Here is a 17,388-nt window from a genome sequence, read left to right as displayed (position 1 = left end):
CTCCCTGGAGCATTGCTGGGGGCTTGCACACAGAAGGGGCCCTGGGAGAACTGGAAGCTTCCATGGTCTCTCTCCCCATCTCTCAGGGACTTCATTTAATCCACGGTTTTGTTCAGCCTGCCTGTGTTTCCATCGCCGTCCTATTTATTCCATTAATTGGATTAGCTGCCAACATTTACACAGCAGGAGATTTCCTATTTAAAAAAAAAAAAAGAAAAAATCAGATTCCTCTTTTCTCTTGGAAAACAGAATTTCTGGCAACACGGGGCCCAGACTTGCACCTGGCTATGGTGAGCTAGAACTGGGGCGCAGCTCCCCACCCCAACCCCAGACGTGGCAGGGGACCTCCCGTCCGTGACAATCTCCATCAAGGCGTGCGTTGACCACTCGGCACACGTCACCTGCTGGTTTTGCCGGCCTGGCCCCACGAGGCGTTTGAGTTTGCCGGCTCTGCTAGCGGTGGGCATGCCTCCCTGCCTCCCTCTCCCCCAGCTCGCAGCAGCCCAGCAAGGGAGCAGGCCTCAGTGCTGGAGACCTCCCTTTTATGTTGACAGCATCAGTCTGGAGAGGACGAGGCCACCGGCACCGAAACCAACTGTCTCCTGTCTTCAATTCTTTGCCCCAGCCACCGTCACTCAAAGTGCCCCGTGTGGATCGCCGAGGGGCCCACTTGGGGTAACGACACACCCTGATCCAGTATGCCGGGGCAGTGACAAGGTGCTGACATCTGAGTGTCACCACTTAAGGTTCTGATTCTGTTAGTGTCGGGTAGACCCAGGTATCGCTAGTTTTCCCTTTGGTCTCCCCAGGTAATTATAACAAGCACCCAAGGTTGAGAGCCCCTGTGCTAGAGGACGCAGAGGGTCGGGTCGCTTCTGTGAGGGCTGCAGTTCTTTTAAGCGATGCCATTGGCGTCAGTCTGATTTGCAGAAAGTTCTCTCTCTCTCTCTCTCTCTCTCTCTCTCTCTCTCTCTCTGTCTCTCTCTGTCTCTCTCTCTCTTTTCACCTCTGCATGCATTTCCCTGCTCCTGGAAATGTTTGTGTTTTGGGGAATGGGATAGAGGGAAGTAAAATGCAGTTTATTTGTTTGTTTGCAGTCTGAACTCACAATCATCTCCAAGTGTGCTTGGAAACAGGGCGAGCTTTGCCCCTGCTGCCGCCGGTCTCTCACCCTGTGCCCCGAACCCCATCCTGTGTCCCACATGCAGGGAACAGGGATGGAGGTGGGTGGCTCCCCCCCGCAAAAGCCCAGATTCTCTGTCGTTGCTGTGGCATATAGGGTCGGTGTGTGTTAGCTCAGCTCAGCTAGCCAGGGACTTTGAAAGGGGGAAGGGGTTGTCACTGGTGCCAAGAATCCAGGACAGGAGAAAGTTTGTCTTGGCATCGGAGGCGTTGGCCTCTCTGGAGCTGGTGGCGTCTGAGGTTCCAGATCTGTGGCCTTCCTGTGCCCCCACCTGGACTCCGTGTCTATGTCTCCACCACTCCTGGCACTGTTGGGCCTTTTCCGTTTTCGTTTTCAGTCAGCGCAAGGTGTTTTCCGTCACCTGCAGCTTGCGGCTCAGACAGAGATGAGATCTCAGCACCACGGAGAGCTCCCAGGAAGTGCCGGGACATTCAAGTCTGTGGGACTTTCTTTTTTTTTTGAATTTGTAAATTGTTTCTATTTGCTTTTGTTATTTATTGGGATTTACAAATTTTTCTCTTTTGTTTTGCCTTAAAACAAGCACCACATATACTCACCAGCAAACTGGTATTAACTGAGTAGCACCTAAGTGGACACATAGGTACTACAGTAATAGGGTATTGGGGAGGGGGGAGGGGAGAGTATGGGACTTTCTAATAAAGCCTTTCCCAGAGGGGACACCCGTGTCCTCACCTTCATGAAATACGCATGAAGCAGAATGAATAAAACAAAGCCTGGGTCAACGGATTCCGTTCTCCTGCAGTGGCTTCCCTATTATAAGGCTGATTTCTTCATTTTGTGAGTCTCTTTTCCGTCCCCAGGCGCGAAGCTGTCCACAGCAGCCATCTGGGAGCTGGAATGCCTTATACCCCATAGCGGGCAGGTAAAGCCCTTTTGGCTTTTTAACATAACCCACACTCCCCACCCCACCCCTGCTTTTTTTTTTTTTTTTCCTTTTTGCCAAATAGAGTCCGATCGCTTAAGAGGTTTAATAAATTGGGTTTCCAGTGGTCCAAACTTCATTGTGACTATCGGGGGAATTTATTTGCGTTTGAGTAAGAGCTCTTTAAGCCAATTTTGAAATTTTCTTTCAAGAGTTACTTCAATGAATCTGCACTATTGATTTGGCCACGGGCAGTTCTTGGGTGCTTGTGGAGTCACTTAAGTGTCTCTCTTTATTGCTCTGGCAATATCACAAGCCCCGTGCGGGCTGATGCGGAGGTTCTCGGTCCCTTCCAAGCAGAAGCTTAGCAAATATTTCAGTCTGCTCAGAGGCACCAGGAAGGCACTGGCCACAGGCAGAACTGCAGACGGATTTCTTCTTTCCTTGCTCCCCGTCTGCCAGTATGTCGTGATGGTGGGGCTGTGCCGGGCAGGGGCAGGAACTGAGCAAACGCACCGTGCACACATCTGAACAGATGTCAGCGGCTCTGCACCTCTGCCGTGTCTTGTTCCCGGGGGACTCCTGGACCAGCCTTCAGAGAGCACGTCCTAACGATGGCGTTAGGCGGCCAACCCTGCCGTCCCTGAGCACGAGTGTGATGCCAAGTCCTGCTAAAAATGGGGAACAACTACTATTTGTTGATGCTCGCTGACGCCAGTCTCTGTTCTCAGTGCTTTGACTTTATTCCTTCACGACGACTCTATGAAATGGGAGGGGTTAGTGCCCCCTTCTTGCAAATAGAGAAAGGGGAGCAGAGTTGTCCGTGGCCACCCAGCCAGTATCTGGGAAGCCAGGAGTTGAACCTGTTTGAAAGCCCACAGCACAAGCCCTGACACTCAGTGTGGCCCCCCTAAAGGAGCCCTGGCTTTTAGTCTCGGTTCGGAATCCCTAAGTTTCTTCCCTTTCTCCTTCCCTCTCTCCCTTCCTTCCTTCCCTCCTCCCTCCATCATTTTATCCCCTCCTTCATTTCTTCTCTTCTTCTTCATTCTTTGAATAAAATGCTTCTTGGAGGCCTGATATTTGCAACACATCAGACCGGAGGTGCTCTTGTTGCGACTAGAGTGTGTTGGAAGGCAGGGGTGAGGCGAGGGATCAGCCCAGGCCCCATGGAGGTTGCCGTACCCACCCCCTCGGAGCACGAAGGATCCCTGGCCCTGCAGAAGGGTGAAGGAATGTCTGTGGCCCAGTGAGGAGAGAGAGGAGGGTCCAGAACACTCTGGAAGGATTTCCTGCATGTTGTCGAGTTGTGTGGGCTCAGATGCCTGCGGGCTTGGGTTGCTGGACCAAGAACACATCTCTCTGTTTTGAACACTCTAGAGTCCAGACGCCACTCCTTCGTTTCTCAAGACCAGTGATTCGCTCTTGAGACTTGCAGCCCGGGGCTTTGATGGTCCAGACCTCAGATTTAGGAATCTCTAGCATCTCATAATTCCCCGTGTGGGGAAATCCCCACACGGCATTGTCTCAGCACAGGCACCTCCCACCTCAAAGTCACGGCGCTCCTGTGAAATGCTTCCCCCAGAACGCAGCGAGACCACACAGCCGTTTTCCTAAGCCAGAGACAGCAGAGATGCTGTGTGAGCTACATTGTGGCTATGCAGTTAAGGCTTTTGCATTTAAAAATCCAGAAATGTTGGGCCGGGTGTGGTGGCTCACACCTGTAATCCCAGCACTCTGGGAGGACAAGGCAGGCGGATTGCTCGAGGTCAGGAGTTCGAAAAATCCAGAAATGTTTAGAGGGAAAATCTAGATTCCCAGCTTCTCTGGGAAAATATTTTGCTATCCTTGCTTTCCGAAAGGCAGCCGTCAGCAGGAAGGGGGGAGGATGCCCCCTTGAGCAGAACAGAGGAAGGACCAGGGGCACCAAACGGCCCTCTCTGCTCATCTCTGCAAAATGATTGAGTTTCAAAACACAGTTGCACTCCCTTAAATGTATACATATCACAGTATGCATTTTAGACATGAAGAAGATAAAGGCTATGTGGAGATGGAGGAGGAGCCGGAAGGAACATGAATGAACAAAAATAAACAAATGCATGAGTCTGTTCTATTGCTTCCCAAAGGAATTCCCCGCCTTTGAGTCGGAATGTTTAATCCTAAGGCCTCCCAGGGGCTCATTTCTCTGCTGGGTCGGAGCGTCCAGGCTTTTCTCTCAGGTCCCTGAGGCCACAGAACAGTCTCCTCATCATCTGAGATCTCCAGCACCCTGAAAAAGGGATGCGAGTGTCCGAACCACACGTGTGCTCCACGCTGCACCTGGGAGCTTGCCCAGTGTCAGTGCGACCCGGAATTCCGCACAGCTCCCGGAGAGCTGGAGTTTGCCTCCGATTGTGAAATTTGCTGCTGCTCCTTCTTCTTTTTTTTCTGTACTGAAGCCAAGATTAGGTGGAGTTGGCTCACAAGTGGGGGGTCTGTGCAGGGAGCCACAGAGGGTTTCGAGTGGGTGCCCGCGGAGTCGGTCCCTTCCGTGTGTGGTTGAGGAGCAAGTTGACACAAACAGGCTCGCTGGCTGCAAGAGCATCCGTGCTGGCCCTTGTGCCTCCGGGAGCCTTAATAACCTCGAGGGATTTTGCTGGGATTTGGAATCATGTTTGCATGGAGCCTGGCCCAGGCCTGGCACATGGCGAGAATTTCATAAACAGTAGCGTGTTGTTTTTATTCTTATGTTAACGTGCAGAAAACGCCTCAGGAAGCTAATACCATTGCTTGTGAAAATCACATAGCAATGTCTTTCAAGCCAGATAGAAAAATACTGCTTCCCTTCTCTCTTGTCCAACATTGCACCTTTTTAACGCTCTTCCTTAGCCGGACTGCCGTGCAGGGGTGCACAGCTGGGGCAAGAGGGGCCGTGCCGGCTTCTTCTGCACGCTGCGGTCCTGCCCGCACAAGGGCAGTGCCATTGTTTCAGTCTTCTGACTGGTGCCGCTGAGTCTCCGAGGTTAATTGCACGGTTGTGATGCTCACAAAAGAATTTTATAACGGTGTGGAGACAGGTGCAGGTTGAGGACCATTGCAACACCGCAGCGCTGTGCCAGGATAGGCACCCCTTGGGGGCTGACGGGGTGTCTTTGGATGGCTGGACTTTTGCCACATCCAGTACTAAGGGGAGTGAATGGTTTGCAGAGTGCAGTCCATCGAGTGGCTGCTGGACAGCTCAACACCTGTACCAGCTCTGCTGCAGGTAGGGGACGCCAGTCCAGACGTTCTTGCTAAGAGGACAAGATTATACTCCCCGAAACCAAGGAGTGTCTGTGGCCCAGTGAGGAGAGAGAGGTGGGGCCAGAACGTTCTGGAAGGATTTCCTGGATGTTGTCGAGTTGTGTGGGCTCAGATGCCTGTGGGCTCAGGTTGCTGGACCAAGAACACATCTCTCGGTTTGGAAACACTCCAGAGTCCAGACGCCACTCCCTCATTTCTCAAGACCGGTGATTTGCTCTTGAGACTTGCAGGCCAGGGCTTGATGGTCCAGACCTCGGACTTAGGAATCTCTGGCATCTCACAAATCATCTGGGCCCCACTACTGGCCCAGAGAACTTGGGGAAGATTCACAAGTCCCCGTGCTTGGGTTGGTGCAGTAACCTTCCCATCCCTCCCTGCCCCAGCCACGGAGCAGGGCTGAGGGTGACGGGCGAGGAATTGCATTGCTGGCTGTTGAGCAAGCCCTGGTTGCATCTGCTGCTCATTAGCGCCCCAGAGAAGGGCGGGGTTTCCATGACGACGCTGCATTCCTGCTGGTACACGCTCGGGATGCATTTTTTAAGTATATTCAGTGTTCCCTTCTTAATGTGCGTTGAGAAATCTCCTTCAACTCACCTGCAAATGGGTGGCTTTCCCAGGGGATGCCTGACTGGTGGCCTTCCCCTTGCAGCCATCCTCAGCAAAGAGACAGGGGACATTGGTGGCACCCCAGGCCGGGTGACAAGCCTCACCAGAACCCTGACCCACCCTGCAAACCCAGCTCTGTGCCCGGAACGCTCCTCTTTCTCACCCCCACCAATATTGATTCTGTTTATTCAACAGCTCTGGAAAGCCCGGCCAATCTCCCTACCCTAACCTCCTAAGCAAGTCCTGGGAAGCCGTTTCTGTAAAGGACCGGCTAGCAAATATTTGAGGTTCTGTCTCCACACCGCCTGGCGCAGTCACCCAACCATGCTCTTGGAACGCAAAAGCAGCCACAGAAAAACATAAACAGATGAGCAGGGCTGAGCTCCAGTACAATGTTATTTGCGAAAATAGGCAGGCAGCTGGATTTCATCTGCAGGGCACAGTCTGCTGTCCCCTGTCCTGAGGAGGTCGTCTGGGTGCCTCGTGATGTCGAATTTGGCCACCAGCTGGTTTAGGGGAGGTCGCTGTGCAGAGCGTCGGACTGGGGGACGGGGCACGCTACGTGGCATGTCGACTCTGCACCTGCCAGCCGCGTGGCCGTGAGCAAGCCACTTTCCCTTCCTCGGCCTTGAGCTGATCATCTAAAAAGTAAAAAGTGTGGACTGTCCGTAGTTCACTAAATACCTCTATCTGGGCCCACCTGGAAGGTGTGGCATTGGTGAGAACTCTTAGGCGCAGACAGCGGACTCCCCCTAGCTAAGCAGTGCCTCTAAGCAGAGGAGTTTCCGGTAAAGGATATCAGGCAATGCAGAGAGTCTCTGGGAGGGACATTGAGTTGATTTTACCCTGCACATCCAGGGACAGGGCAGCCAGGGGTGACACAGGCAAGAAAAGCGTCCAAGCTCTGCAGAGGACTAGGGTAGTGGGCACATGACTGCCAGCACGTGGCTCAATGGTTTAGGGACCTGGATGCCAGGAGGCTCCCGACAGCCACCCTAGAAGAACCAGGACCCCTGTGCTCACCAGAAACCCCAACTCCCTTCCCCTTACTGATTCATAACCCACTTCTGCCTCTAAACCGCAGACGGGTAGATCCGACCGGCAGAAACTCTGCTTCAGTCCTGCTTCTAGCGGCACGGGAGCCTGCGGGTGCGGTTTGCAAAATAAAGGGGGGGCATTGTATTTATTTTTTTATTTTGCCACTTGCTTTTGAACTTGGAAGGTGGGGGGCAGTTAGTGGCAAGGTCACGCAGGTGCACGCTGCAGGTAGGGGGCAAGACCGGATTAACTCACTGTCTGAAAAGCAGGCAGAAACCAGCTCAGCAGTGCTCACGCAGATTAACGCTCTTAAACGCTCTGTGCAGACCCCTCGCCTGTGAGTCCTTCTCTCCCCGATGCCCGGCCCCTGGCTTGCAGGTGCTTCCACATCCCAGGTGCCTCAGAAAGCCCCGGAGCTCTCCCTCCCTGCGAGACGTCCTCTTTGCCCTTGTCCTGGGTGCGGTTGAGAGCGAGAGGAGAGTCGCTAGGACAAAGCCGGCTGAGAGCCTTTCCCCTGCTGTCTTCCAGGAGCAGCAGCGGTCCCTTCAACGAGGTGGTGCAGATGAACTTCGAGATCGCCAGCTTCAGCAGCCTCTCGGGGACCCAGCCCATCGCGTGGCAGGTGGAGTACCCACGGAAGGGGACCACGGACATCGCCGTGTCGGAGATCTTCGTCAGCCAGAAGGACCTGGTGGGCATCGTGCCCTTGGCCGCGGTAAGACTTGGGTCGCCGCGGTTGCTCCTGGGTCTGTGTCCCGTCGCCTCCCGGGCCGTGCCCGTCTTTCTCGGGGTGTTCGCCGCAGCTGTTTTGTGGGGCGCTTACTCTCAGGTTTCCCATCTTCCCCTGGAAGTGGCTGCGGGATCATCAGCCCGGCCGTTCTCGACCTTAGTTATTCGCAACCCCCTCGTGATGTTTTTACCGAAGCCCCATGCCAAATGCGTTGTTATTTACTTCCTTAAGTCTATTCCAGTTGTTTCTTCTGGTCCTTTTTTTTAAAAAAAAAATAAGGAATCTGTAGACCACTGTGTGTGCCAGTCTCGATGAGCTCGGCTATGCCGTGGCGACAAGCAACCCGCAAATCTCAGGTGCCCAGAGCGAGACACAAGTCATTTTTGCTTTTTTGGTAGGGGGCTCTGCTCTGTGCAGCCTCTCAGGGGCCCGGACTGATGGGCGCGTGATCATTCTGTAGCTGTAGCTTCAAGAGCACGTGGTCTTCTCTGCCACCAGGCAGAAGAACGGACAGTTGGAGGGTCTCACACGCAAGCTCTTCCAAGCAGTGGCCTAGAAGGGACATGGGACACTTCCATGCACACACTGCTGGCCGGAAGGAGCTCCACGGCCCCATCAAATTGCAACTGGGCTGGGAGACCCAGGGGCAGAGGGAGAGCAGGGCGGATGCCACCGTCTCTGCCTCCCTGTGGGATCAGGCGAACCCGTGGCATCCACACAACTGGGACGTAACCGTTAGAGCAAATACTACGGTGTGTCCAGAGCCACCGCCCCTGTGGAGCTGGACAGTGAGAGGCCAGAACTGGACATCTGCCCCTCGGCCCCTCACCGGCAGTCTCCCACGCCCCAGGACTGTCCCCTGGGGCCCTCCTGTGCTTGTGCACGGTGTGACTGGCCCCTCTACAGGATGCTAAGAGGACGGGGCTTCAGAGGCACATAAAGGACGTTTCCCTGTGTGGCTCCACCTGTCTTTGCCAGGATTCTCCCCCGCAGACAGAGCGTGGATATTCCAAAACTCATTTCTGTGCGGCTTTGGGGAAAGCAGGCTTCTTTGCCGCCGGGTTGATGCCCATATGACTTAGAACGCTCTGACCTGCCAGTCCATGGAGCCAGCCTGGGGCAGGCGAGGATCGAGGCTGAGCCGCGGCGTATGGCGCGTTGGGGGAAACCTGGCTCCCGCACAAAGAGGGCGAACAGACGCTGGACACACGAAAACAACAGATGTCCCCCCCGGAAGGGATCAGCCGCCGGCAGGATCTGCAAAGTCTTTGAGGTTGGAGGATGATTCCTTTTGACTTTCCATGTCCCGGAACAGAGTTCAGCAAACCACAGCCCGGGGGCCACATCCTGTCTGCTGCCTGGTTTTGTGTGCCATGCCGGCGAAGAACGGTTCGAACGCCGTTAAATGTCTACGTTTTGTAGGGTTATGTCGAGCTGCTGCGTGCGTAGGCTCGGTTTTGCCTCTTGGCTCGGAAACCCTAAAAAATATTTGCCATCTGCCCCTTTAGAGAGAAGGTTTGCAGACCTGTGTCCTACAGCACACGCTGACATGAGTTCTAAGGGGTGAGTGCCCAGTTCCCAGCCCACCTGTTTCAAATACTTTGAAAAGGTAAAGCCATCATGAGGATATGAGATGTTATGGCGGCCCATGTTCAAGGAAACATGAGAGTCCTTCTTGAAGCAACATATTATTATTATTTTTATGGTTTTTGCATTTTTATAATGCCTTTAAGGTAAAATGAAATGACTACAGATGTCAGGACCCAGAACCCTTTTGTTTGCAAGTAAATGCTAGTGAACTCAAACAGACAAACATCTCTGCAGCCCCAGCGTAGGGCTCAGGGCTCTGAAAGCTGGATTTAGGTGGCCGTGTGCTGTCACCACTTTGCATCCCCTGGAATATGGACCTGACCTCAACTCTGCAAAGCAGCATGGAAATTAGACAACACATGAGACAGTTTGGATGAACTTCTAGTCTCCTATTATGTAAGGAGTTTTAATGAAGCATAACTTTAATATATTAATAACCAGCCAAAAAAAAAGAGAAACTTTTATTGGAAATAGCCAGCAAATAAAACTGTAGCTTGACTTGGACAAGAAATGGTATAAAATATATAAACCACTTCTTCCCACTTCTGCCCAAATTAGAAGAGAAGTACCCAGAAATACCCTAAGTCTGAGCTGCTGGCCATGAGAAGGGAGGTCAGGCCACCTCCTGGAACAAGAGAAGAGGCAAGTCCTATGTTGTCTGCTAGCAGCCAGGGAGACAGCGGGTTAGGTCCAAAACAATTAAGTAAATTTCCCCAGTTGTTTTCACGTGAAAGAAAACAGACTTCAGCAAGGTAAAATAGGGGGTTACCGGGTGGGAAATTTGCTTCCTTGGGGAATGTCTTGCCTTTAAAATGAGGACTTCCCCAGCCCCTGCCTAAACCCAGGGAGAAAGCAACGAATGAGACGAATCCTCTGCAGCCTGGTTGGGAGCGAGATGGGAGGAGCAGGGAAAAGAGCTCCGGACTCTCCCACAATGTGACCCATTGAGGCAGAAGCCACCTGCATGGCGCTGCCGCCCCCGGCGCTATTTCACTGGAAAAACACTGATGCCCAGGCCACCGTGGACCCCTCCCCACTCCAGGCTGCGGTGGAAACAGGACATCTCCAAGGGGGGCATCGTAGGTTGTAGGTGGGTTGGAAGATTCTTTGATTTGTGATTGGTTAAAGAAATGAAGCTTTCTCTAAACGCTTGATGTTTTAAGATAACGAAGTCTGTGAACCACAGACAAGCCACCGGACATATGCCAGAGTCAAGTCACCTGTAAAGTGATGGCCTGCAGGTGCGGTTCGAGCTGTGTCCTGCATGGCCTGAGGCCTGCCAACGGGTCATAGGGGACAATTCCTAGAAGGGGGTATTTGACCTCCCTTCTCAAGGCCAGCAGCTCAGACTTAGGGTATTTCTGGATATTTCTCTTCTAATTTGGGCAGGTGTGGGAAGAAGTTCTTTGCCCAAGGAATGATGTATTTTTTCCCCAGATTGAGTTTCCAGGGAGGTGGTGAAATTCACCCGGAATTTCAAAAAGTTTCCAATGATTGTCATTTTGCACCCTTTGCAAACTGAATGCGAAATCATTTTCCTCGACCCCTGAAACGTGGTGGTAACTTGGGAGCTTTTTTTTTCTTCTACGGAGCTTTCAACATTCCTCGAACATGTTCCCTGTCTCTGCATAAAATCAAATTAAAAATAAAGTGGCAATCAGTAGGGCTGTTTAAAGGAGAGATTGCTACTTGTTCTCGGAGTCTGCAAAAATGGTGATCTTAATTCTCACCTCTCTGGGGTGTCATGGAGATTCATTAGGGTTTGAGAGATCCCGGGAGCCCACGGGGGTCGAGGTACGCGGCAGGAAAGGACTGCCGGCAGAGAGCTGGCAGCCAGGACCCTCTCTGCCGAGCTGGGCCTGCCCTTCCAGATCCTTCCCGGCTCTGCCCTGGACCTGCGTGGACCGTGGCCCCCAGACTCCCTTGCACTCTGGCTTCGGGAGGGCTTTAGCCACTGGGAGGCGTCCAGGTAATTGGAGGAAATAGGTTAAATTATGTCCCCAAGACAGTATGTTGACGTCCTGTCTCCTGGTGCCTGGGAGCATGGCCGTATCTAGAAGCAAGGCCTTTGCTGATTGACCACGTTGAGGTGAAGTCACACCGGATTAGGGTGGGCCTTCGATGCCATGGCTGGTGTCCGGACAAGGACACAGATTTGGGCATGGAGGGGACTCGAGAAGAAAGCAACATGAGGTCGGTGGCGGGGACCGCATGCCAAGGAAAGGAAGGGTGGCCAGCCGCCCGCAGAAGCCAGGAGACAGGCAGGGTGCGTCCTCACCTGGAGCTTTCAGAGGGCGCGAGGCGCCGCCGGCACCTTGGTGCTCTGGACCTTCAGCCTGCAGAGCTGGGGGAGAGAATCGGCGTCTGTGGTTATTGGCACTTGGTTAGGGCAGCCCTGGGACACTGTGCAGCCCCGACACACCTGGCTCACCTGACGGTGTCTGCCCGGGCCGTGGTCCTCTGTGCTCTCGGCTCCTGCCCTTGTTGGGGAGTTTGCTTTCTGGGCTCCAGTAACTCAACCCCCGCCCCGTGCCTGGAGGTGGAAGCAGCTCCCAGCGGGGGCCGGTGCCTGGTGCCGCCCGGTCCCTGGCTGTTTCCTTCCGTCCTGCCCACAGCCCCGCTCACAGTCCCCGGCCACACGCCCTCCGCGTCAACCCCTCTGAGCATCCGTGGGTCTGCATCCCACCCCGAGCGGTACCCGAGCGGTCAACGCTACACGCTCCCTCTAGAGTCTCCGTCCCAGGGGACACGCCAAGATGGTCCCCCAAAGCAGACACGACCAGGAAGCATTCCCAGGGTCACTTTCTTCCCCCTCTTCATAAGACAATCAAACCCGGAGGGACCTACTGGGGTATCTCGAACCCCCAGGGTTGGATTTTCCCCAACAGCGCGCCCCGCGGTTACGTGCCCGCATCCTCTACCTTTGCTGAGACCAGAGTCGCAGGTGCGGGAAGGCGAGGGCGCAGCGGCAGGGCTGTAGCGTCGTCCCAGAGCTGCCGTTGGGCCCCCACGTCAATCTGGCGTGATGGATGGATGGCTTCACTCCGCTCTGGGGTCCGTGGGGAAGCGTGGGGCAATATCTCCTCTGTGTTCAAGCAGGGCAAAGGTAGGCGTTTCAGAGAACTCGAGGGAGGTCTCCTCTGACGGCGATTGGAGGAATATTGTGTTTAAAGAGACAATGGAAAAATGATGTTTTATTGTTTTTCAAACACATCCTACCCCGATCTCCCACTCTCCTATTTCGACTTGAAGCTGTTTCATTTGCAACTCTCTGAGAGTATTTTAAGGATGGCATTGATGCTCTAGGGCAATTGAAAAATGTTTGCTCGGTTGCAAAATAACTATATGGGCAGAATAAGTGTTTTCTTGTCACAGCTGGAGATTTGCTTTGGGATTAGGTTTAAAAATATCCCTTCCCTCCAACTAACTGGCCCAGATTTTTGCCTGAAAAGGAAATCTCTGACTCCTCTGAAGCTGTTTTGCCTTGGTAGTAATGTTTGCAGGGTTACCGGTTAATTATCCAGTGAATGATACCTTGCCCACTGCCTCCCAACAAAGTGGGCGCTCAGAAAATGTGAGTCAGCCTTGTTGTCATTCATGTTCTTACCGTGATGGGCTGAGCTTTGGTTCCCTCCCTGATAGGAAGCTGTGGGATGGCCCTGGTCTTTTCCAAGTTTATGCTTTCCATGATGTTACTCGGCTTGCTTAGAAAGTAAAAACTGAGACCGGGCGCGGTGGCTCACGCCTGTAATCCTTGCACTCCGGGAGGCCGAGGCAGGTGGATTTTTTTGAGCTCAGGAGTTCTAGACCAGCCTGAGCAAGAGCGAGACCCTGTCCCTACTAAAAAATACAAAGAAATTAGCCGGACAACTAAAAATACATAGAAAAATTAGCCGGGCATGGTGGTGCATGCCTATAGTCCCAGCTACTCGGGAGGCTGAGGCAGGAGGATCGCTTGAGCCCGGGAGTTTGAGGTTGCTGTGAGCTAGGCTGACGCCACGGCACGCTAGCCAGGGTGACAGAGCAAGACTCTGTCTTTAAAAGAAAAAAAGATTTAAGAACTATGATTCTGCTTATATGAGGTATCAAAATTAGTCAAATTCATAAAACGAAAGAGTAAAATGGAGGTTGCCTGGGGCTGGCGGCAAGAGAAATGGGGAGTTACTGACCAAGGGTCACAAATTCCAATTTTGCAAGATGCGTTAGTTCTAGAGATCTGCACACACCACCCAACAGCACTGCGTCGTCCATTTGAAAATGTGCAAGGAGGGTAGACCTCACATTAGGTGCTCTTACCAAAGTAAAATATAAAAACATTTTTTAAAATAATTCAAATGCAGTTTGAGGGCTAAGGGAAGGGTATGTTTCTGTTTCAGGGGTCCTTAAACTTGAGCGTGCACGGAAGAGCTGGGGGTTCGGAGCTAAGGGCAGAGATGTCAGGCTAACTGTAGGAGTAGCTCCATGCACGGAATCACTGTCGGTTCATTTGAACCGGATATTTATTTCATATCCCCGGAGTGCCAGACAGGTGTTCTACACTCTGAGTTTCCAGAGCGAATGAAGTACTCTCAGATCCTGTTTACATGCTACATGAACCAACCTGCCTTTCATTAGCGAAATCAAAAAGGCAAGGAAGTTGGGCTTGACTTAGAAACCTCTGCCTCTCTCTTAGAAGGGATGGCTTTGAATATATCTGTGCGCTGCTTCTTTATAATTCACCATGTCCTGGGGGAAGGCCACACCCAGGGCCAAGGGATGTCTTCCCGCACATTAGAAAGAGGGGTTTCCTGTGTGACACTTGACTTCCCTTTCTCACAAAATGCACGATGTCTCTCACGTGAGTGACACCTGCTTAGGTGCAGAGTCCTTGTGCAGTACAAAGCCTGCCCAACGGTACCTGGCAGCCCTGCCTGATCTTGTCTGCAAACCACGTAAGACCCACTTTCCTTAGTTACAGAGAGAGAGAAAAAAAAAAAAAAACACAGAAACCATCTATCTAGGGTTCATTTCTCCATCAGTTTTTCTTTCACCGACATTTTAGGTTTCAGCACCAAACCAAAGACTTTGATTTCTGCTTTTGCCTGTGTCTGAGCCTGGCACGACCGTCATTAATGGCTTGAGATCTGTAGCCTCCCCTTTATCTCATTGCTTTCTGAAGGGGCCTTGAAAAGGCAGGATTTATTAGGAAATGTGTACGTGAGCAGTGGATAACTCCTTTTTCCAAGTATTTCTGGCAGGCAGTTGCAGCACAGAAGTGGTCTTCACTCTTACTCACGCAATAGATGCGGGGCTGCTAGGGGTGTGCACGCCGCCCGCAAACACGGTGGTGATTGAGTAGTTACTCGGAGCAAGTGTTTTAAAGCACTTACTGTAATCAGACCCGAAATTCACTTACAGATGCGTCCCTGGCATTATCTCAGACACAAGCTTGCATAATGTTAAGAGATTCTAAACAACAAACTTCTTAAGATACTGTATCATTGTGCCCTGTAATGGGAGAGGGAAAAAAGAAGTTTTCGGAATCCGCACAGAATCCCCCGCTGTGCTTGAGTGCAGAAATCACCAGCGCCAAAGTCCCTGCATACTAAAACGTCTTGAAAGGAGAAATGAAAAGGAATCGTTAATGGAATTTCATTTTCGAGAACCTTAGGTGGGTACAGATTTGAATGAGAATTAATCTGGGTTATTTTGTTTTATAAATTAATATGAGAACAGCTCCATGAAATGAGATCTTTTATTATTATTATTATTTTTTTTTTGCTCCCATCTGGATTTTTGTCGCAGAGTTTAGAAAGGTCAAAATCAGCACATTCATTTATTTTATTTCAAAGTGTACTTTTCGCCTTCCCAACACACGTATGGGAGAGTTCCGTTTTCCGTTCCAGGGGCCACCTGCCGGCAGGTGACACATGAGTCCCCGAAACGGGTCTCTGTTAACCAAGAGCCACCCGCAGCCAGGTTGTAACCCCTCAGGGCTGCGGCAGAACGTTTTAAGAGCCCTCGGCGGCTTGCGGTTCTATTTCTGAATCTAGAAACTTCTGCAGAGCCAGGGCAACCCTGGTGGGTGCCATCCACCCAGCCCACAGTCTGGGCGTGACTCCTCCTTGCCCCCAAACCCTGCTCTGAGCGGGATTTTCCTCTTGCCCACAAGATGTGGGAAAGAGGTCCAGCCGAGGACGAAAGTTCTGTGCACACATCCCGTCCACAGAGCCCCACAAGTTGGGTCCAGCCACCTCCCTTCCCCGCCCCCACCCCTGCCCCCCCAACTCAACTCCATGCCCCAGCGGGAGACAAGCTCTGCCATTTCTTCTGTGCTCTCGGGGGACGTTTGAAATTCTTCTCATCCACATTTTTCCCCAAACAGTTTTATCGAGGCATAATCGATATGCCAAAGGAAAATAACCTGCACATTTTTTTCTTTTCTTTTTTTTTTAATTTCAGCATATTATGGGGGTACAAATGTTAAGGTTACGTATATTGCCCTTGCCCCCCACCCCGCCCTCGAGTCAGAGCTTCAAGCGTGACCATCCCCCAAACGTTGCACATCTCACTCATGGTGTTTGTATGTACCCATCCCTTCCTCCCCCCTCCCACCTGCCCGACACCCGATAGATGTTACTCCTATATGTCCACTGAGGTGTTGATCTGTTAATACCAATTTGCTGGTGAGTGCATGTGGTGCTGGTTTTTCCATTCTTGAGATACTTCGCTTAGTAGAATGGGCTCCAGCTCCATCCAGGAAAGTACAAGAGGTGCTAGATCTCCGTTGTTTTGCACATTTAATTTATAGAATTTCACCAGTTTGGACACAGGCGGAGGCCTGGGAAACTACCATTACAATCAAAGCAACAATATCCTTCACCTCCCAGAGCTTCCTTCAGTCTCTTAGTGGGTTCTGTTCTGTTTCGGTGAGTTTGTCTCTCTCTCTTTTTCTTTTTTTAATTAAGAACAGTCAACATGAGATCTACCCTCATAACACAGTTTGAGTGCAGGATACCCAGATGTTAGCTGTGGACACAATGTTGCACAGCAGAGCCCTGGAGCTGGGCCATCTGGCATAACTGAAACTTTGTAACCACAGAACAACCACTCCCCCACTTCCCCTCCCCTGCTCCCATAACCACCAATCTGTTCTCTGCTTCCGTGAGCTTGATGACCTCAGACACCTGCTATACACGGAATCCCGCGGCATTCGTCCTTCTGGGACAGGCTTATCTCACGTAGCGTAAGGTCTTCCAGGCTTATGACAATATGTGACAATATGTGACATCCATATTGTCACCAAAGTTACGACATCCTCCTTTTTAATGACTGAATAGTATTCCATTGTGTGGATCTACCACAGTTTCTTGACACATTTATCTGTGCATGGATGCCTTGGCTCTGTGAATCATGCTGCCATGGACGTGGGAGTGCAGATGTCTCTCCAACATGCTGATTCACTTTTTTTTTGGATGCATACCCAGAAGTGTGAGTTCTATTTTTAATTTGTAAAGGTCTTCTCATCCACCTGCTGTTGATTTTCTGAAAGGGTTGTTAGACATCCTTCCCACACTCCGTAATCCCCCGACAGGAACTAACGTCTTGGGGCATTTACCGCGTGCTCCGTGTTTTCCGTACGATATCTCCTACCAAAGCTCCACAAGGAGCAAGCGTTAACTTGCATTTTATAGATGGGAAAGTCCAGGCTCAGAGAAGCAAAGTCACTCCCCCAAGACCACACAGCTTGCAAGGAGCAGCCAGGGGGTTTGACCACCGTCTGTCGGAAATCGTCTTCCCTCCCTTTAATAACTCCAGAAGATGAGAAACCCGCTGAGAACCTGTAGTTATAGCCTAAGGCTTTTCCTTTTTTATTTTCTTGCAATCTTTTCCAAATCATTTTTGCTGTCTTATTTTTAAAGCATCTCCCCCAAGTCCCTCTTCCTACCATCATGCTGTCCGGCTTCTGGAAACCTCCGCACATTAAACGAGCCCCCCCCCCACCACCACTGTGGACATCTCGGTTGGATCCCACAGTTGGCACAGTGGAAGTTCCCGGAACAGATCTTTGCCAAGTTCACTGCGAACATTCGCCTTTCT

The 17,388-nt window shown here is 51.7% G+C and overlaps 1 protein-coding gene across 1 annotated transcript in view; it reads left to right on the top strand.

The window, feature by feature from the left end:
• The window catches only part of TMEM132C (transmembrane protein 132C), a 154,175-nt gene that overhangs the window by 94,672 nt on the left and 42,115 nt on the right, over window positions 1–17,388 (top strand). Inside the window, 1 exon segment of the mRNA XM_012784859.3 lies at window positions 7,521–7,704. Within this exon segment, the coding sequence (XP_012640313.2) occupies window positions 7,521–7,704 (184 nt within the window).

This window comes from Microcebus murinus, chromosome 22 (genome assembly GCF_040939455.1).
Source record: "Microcebus murinus isolate Inina chromosome 22, M.murinus_Inina_mat1.0, whole genome shotgun sequence".
Taxonomy (NCBI): domain Eukaryota; kingdom Metazoa; phylum Chordata; class Mammalia; order Primates; family Cheirogaleidae; genus Microcebus; species Microcebus murinus.
The sequence above is the reverse complement of the archived record's forward strand: the minus strand, read 5'-3'. Positions and strand labels throughout refer to the sequence as shown.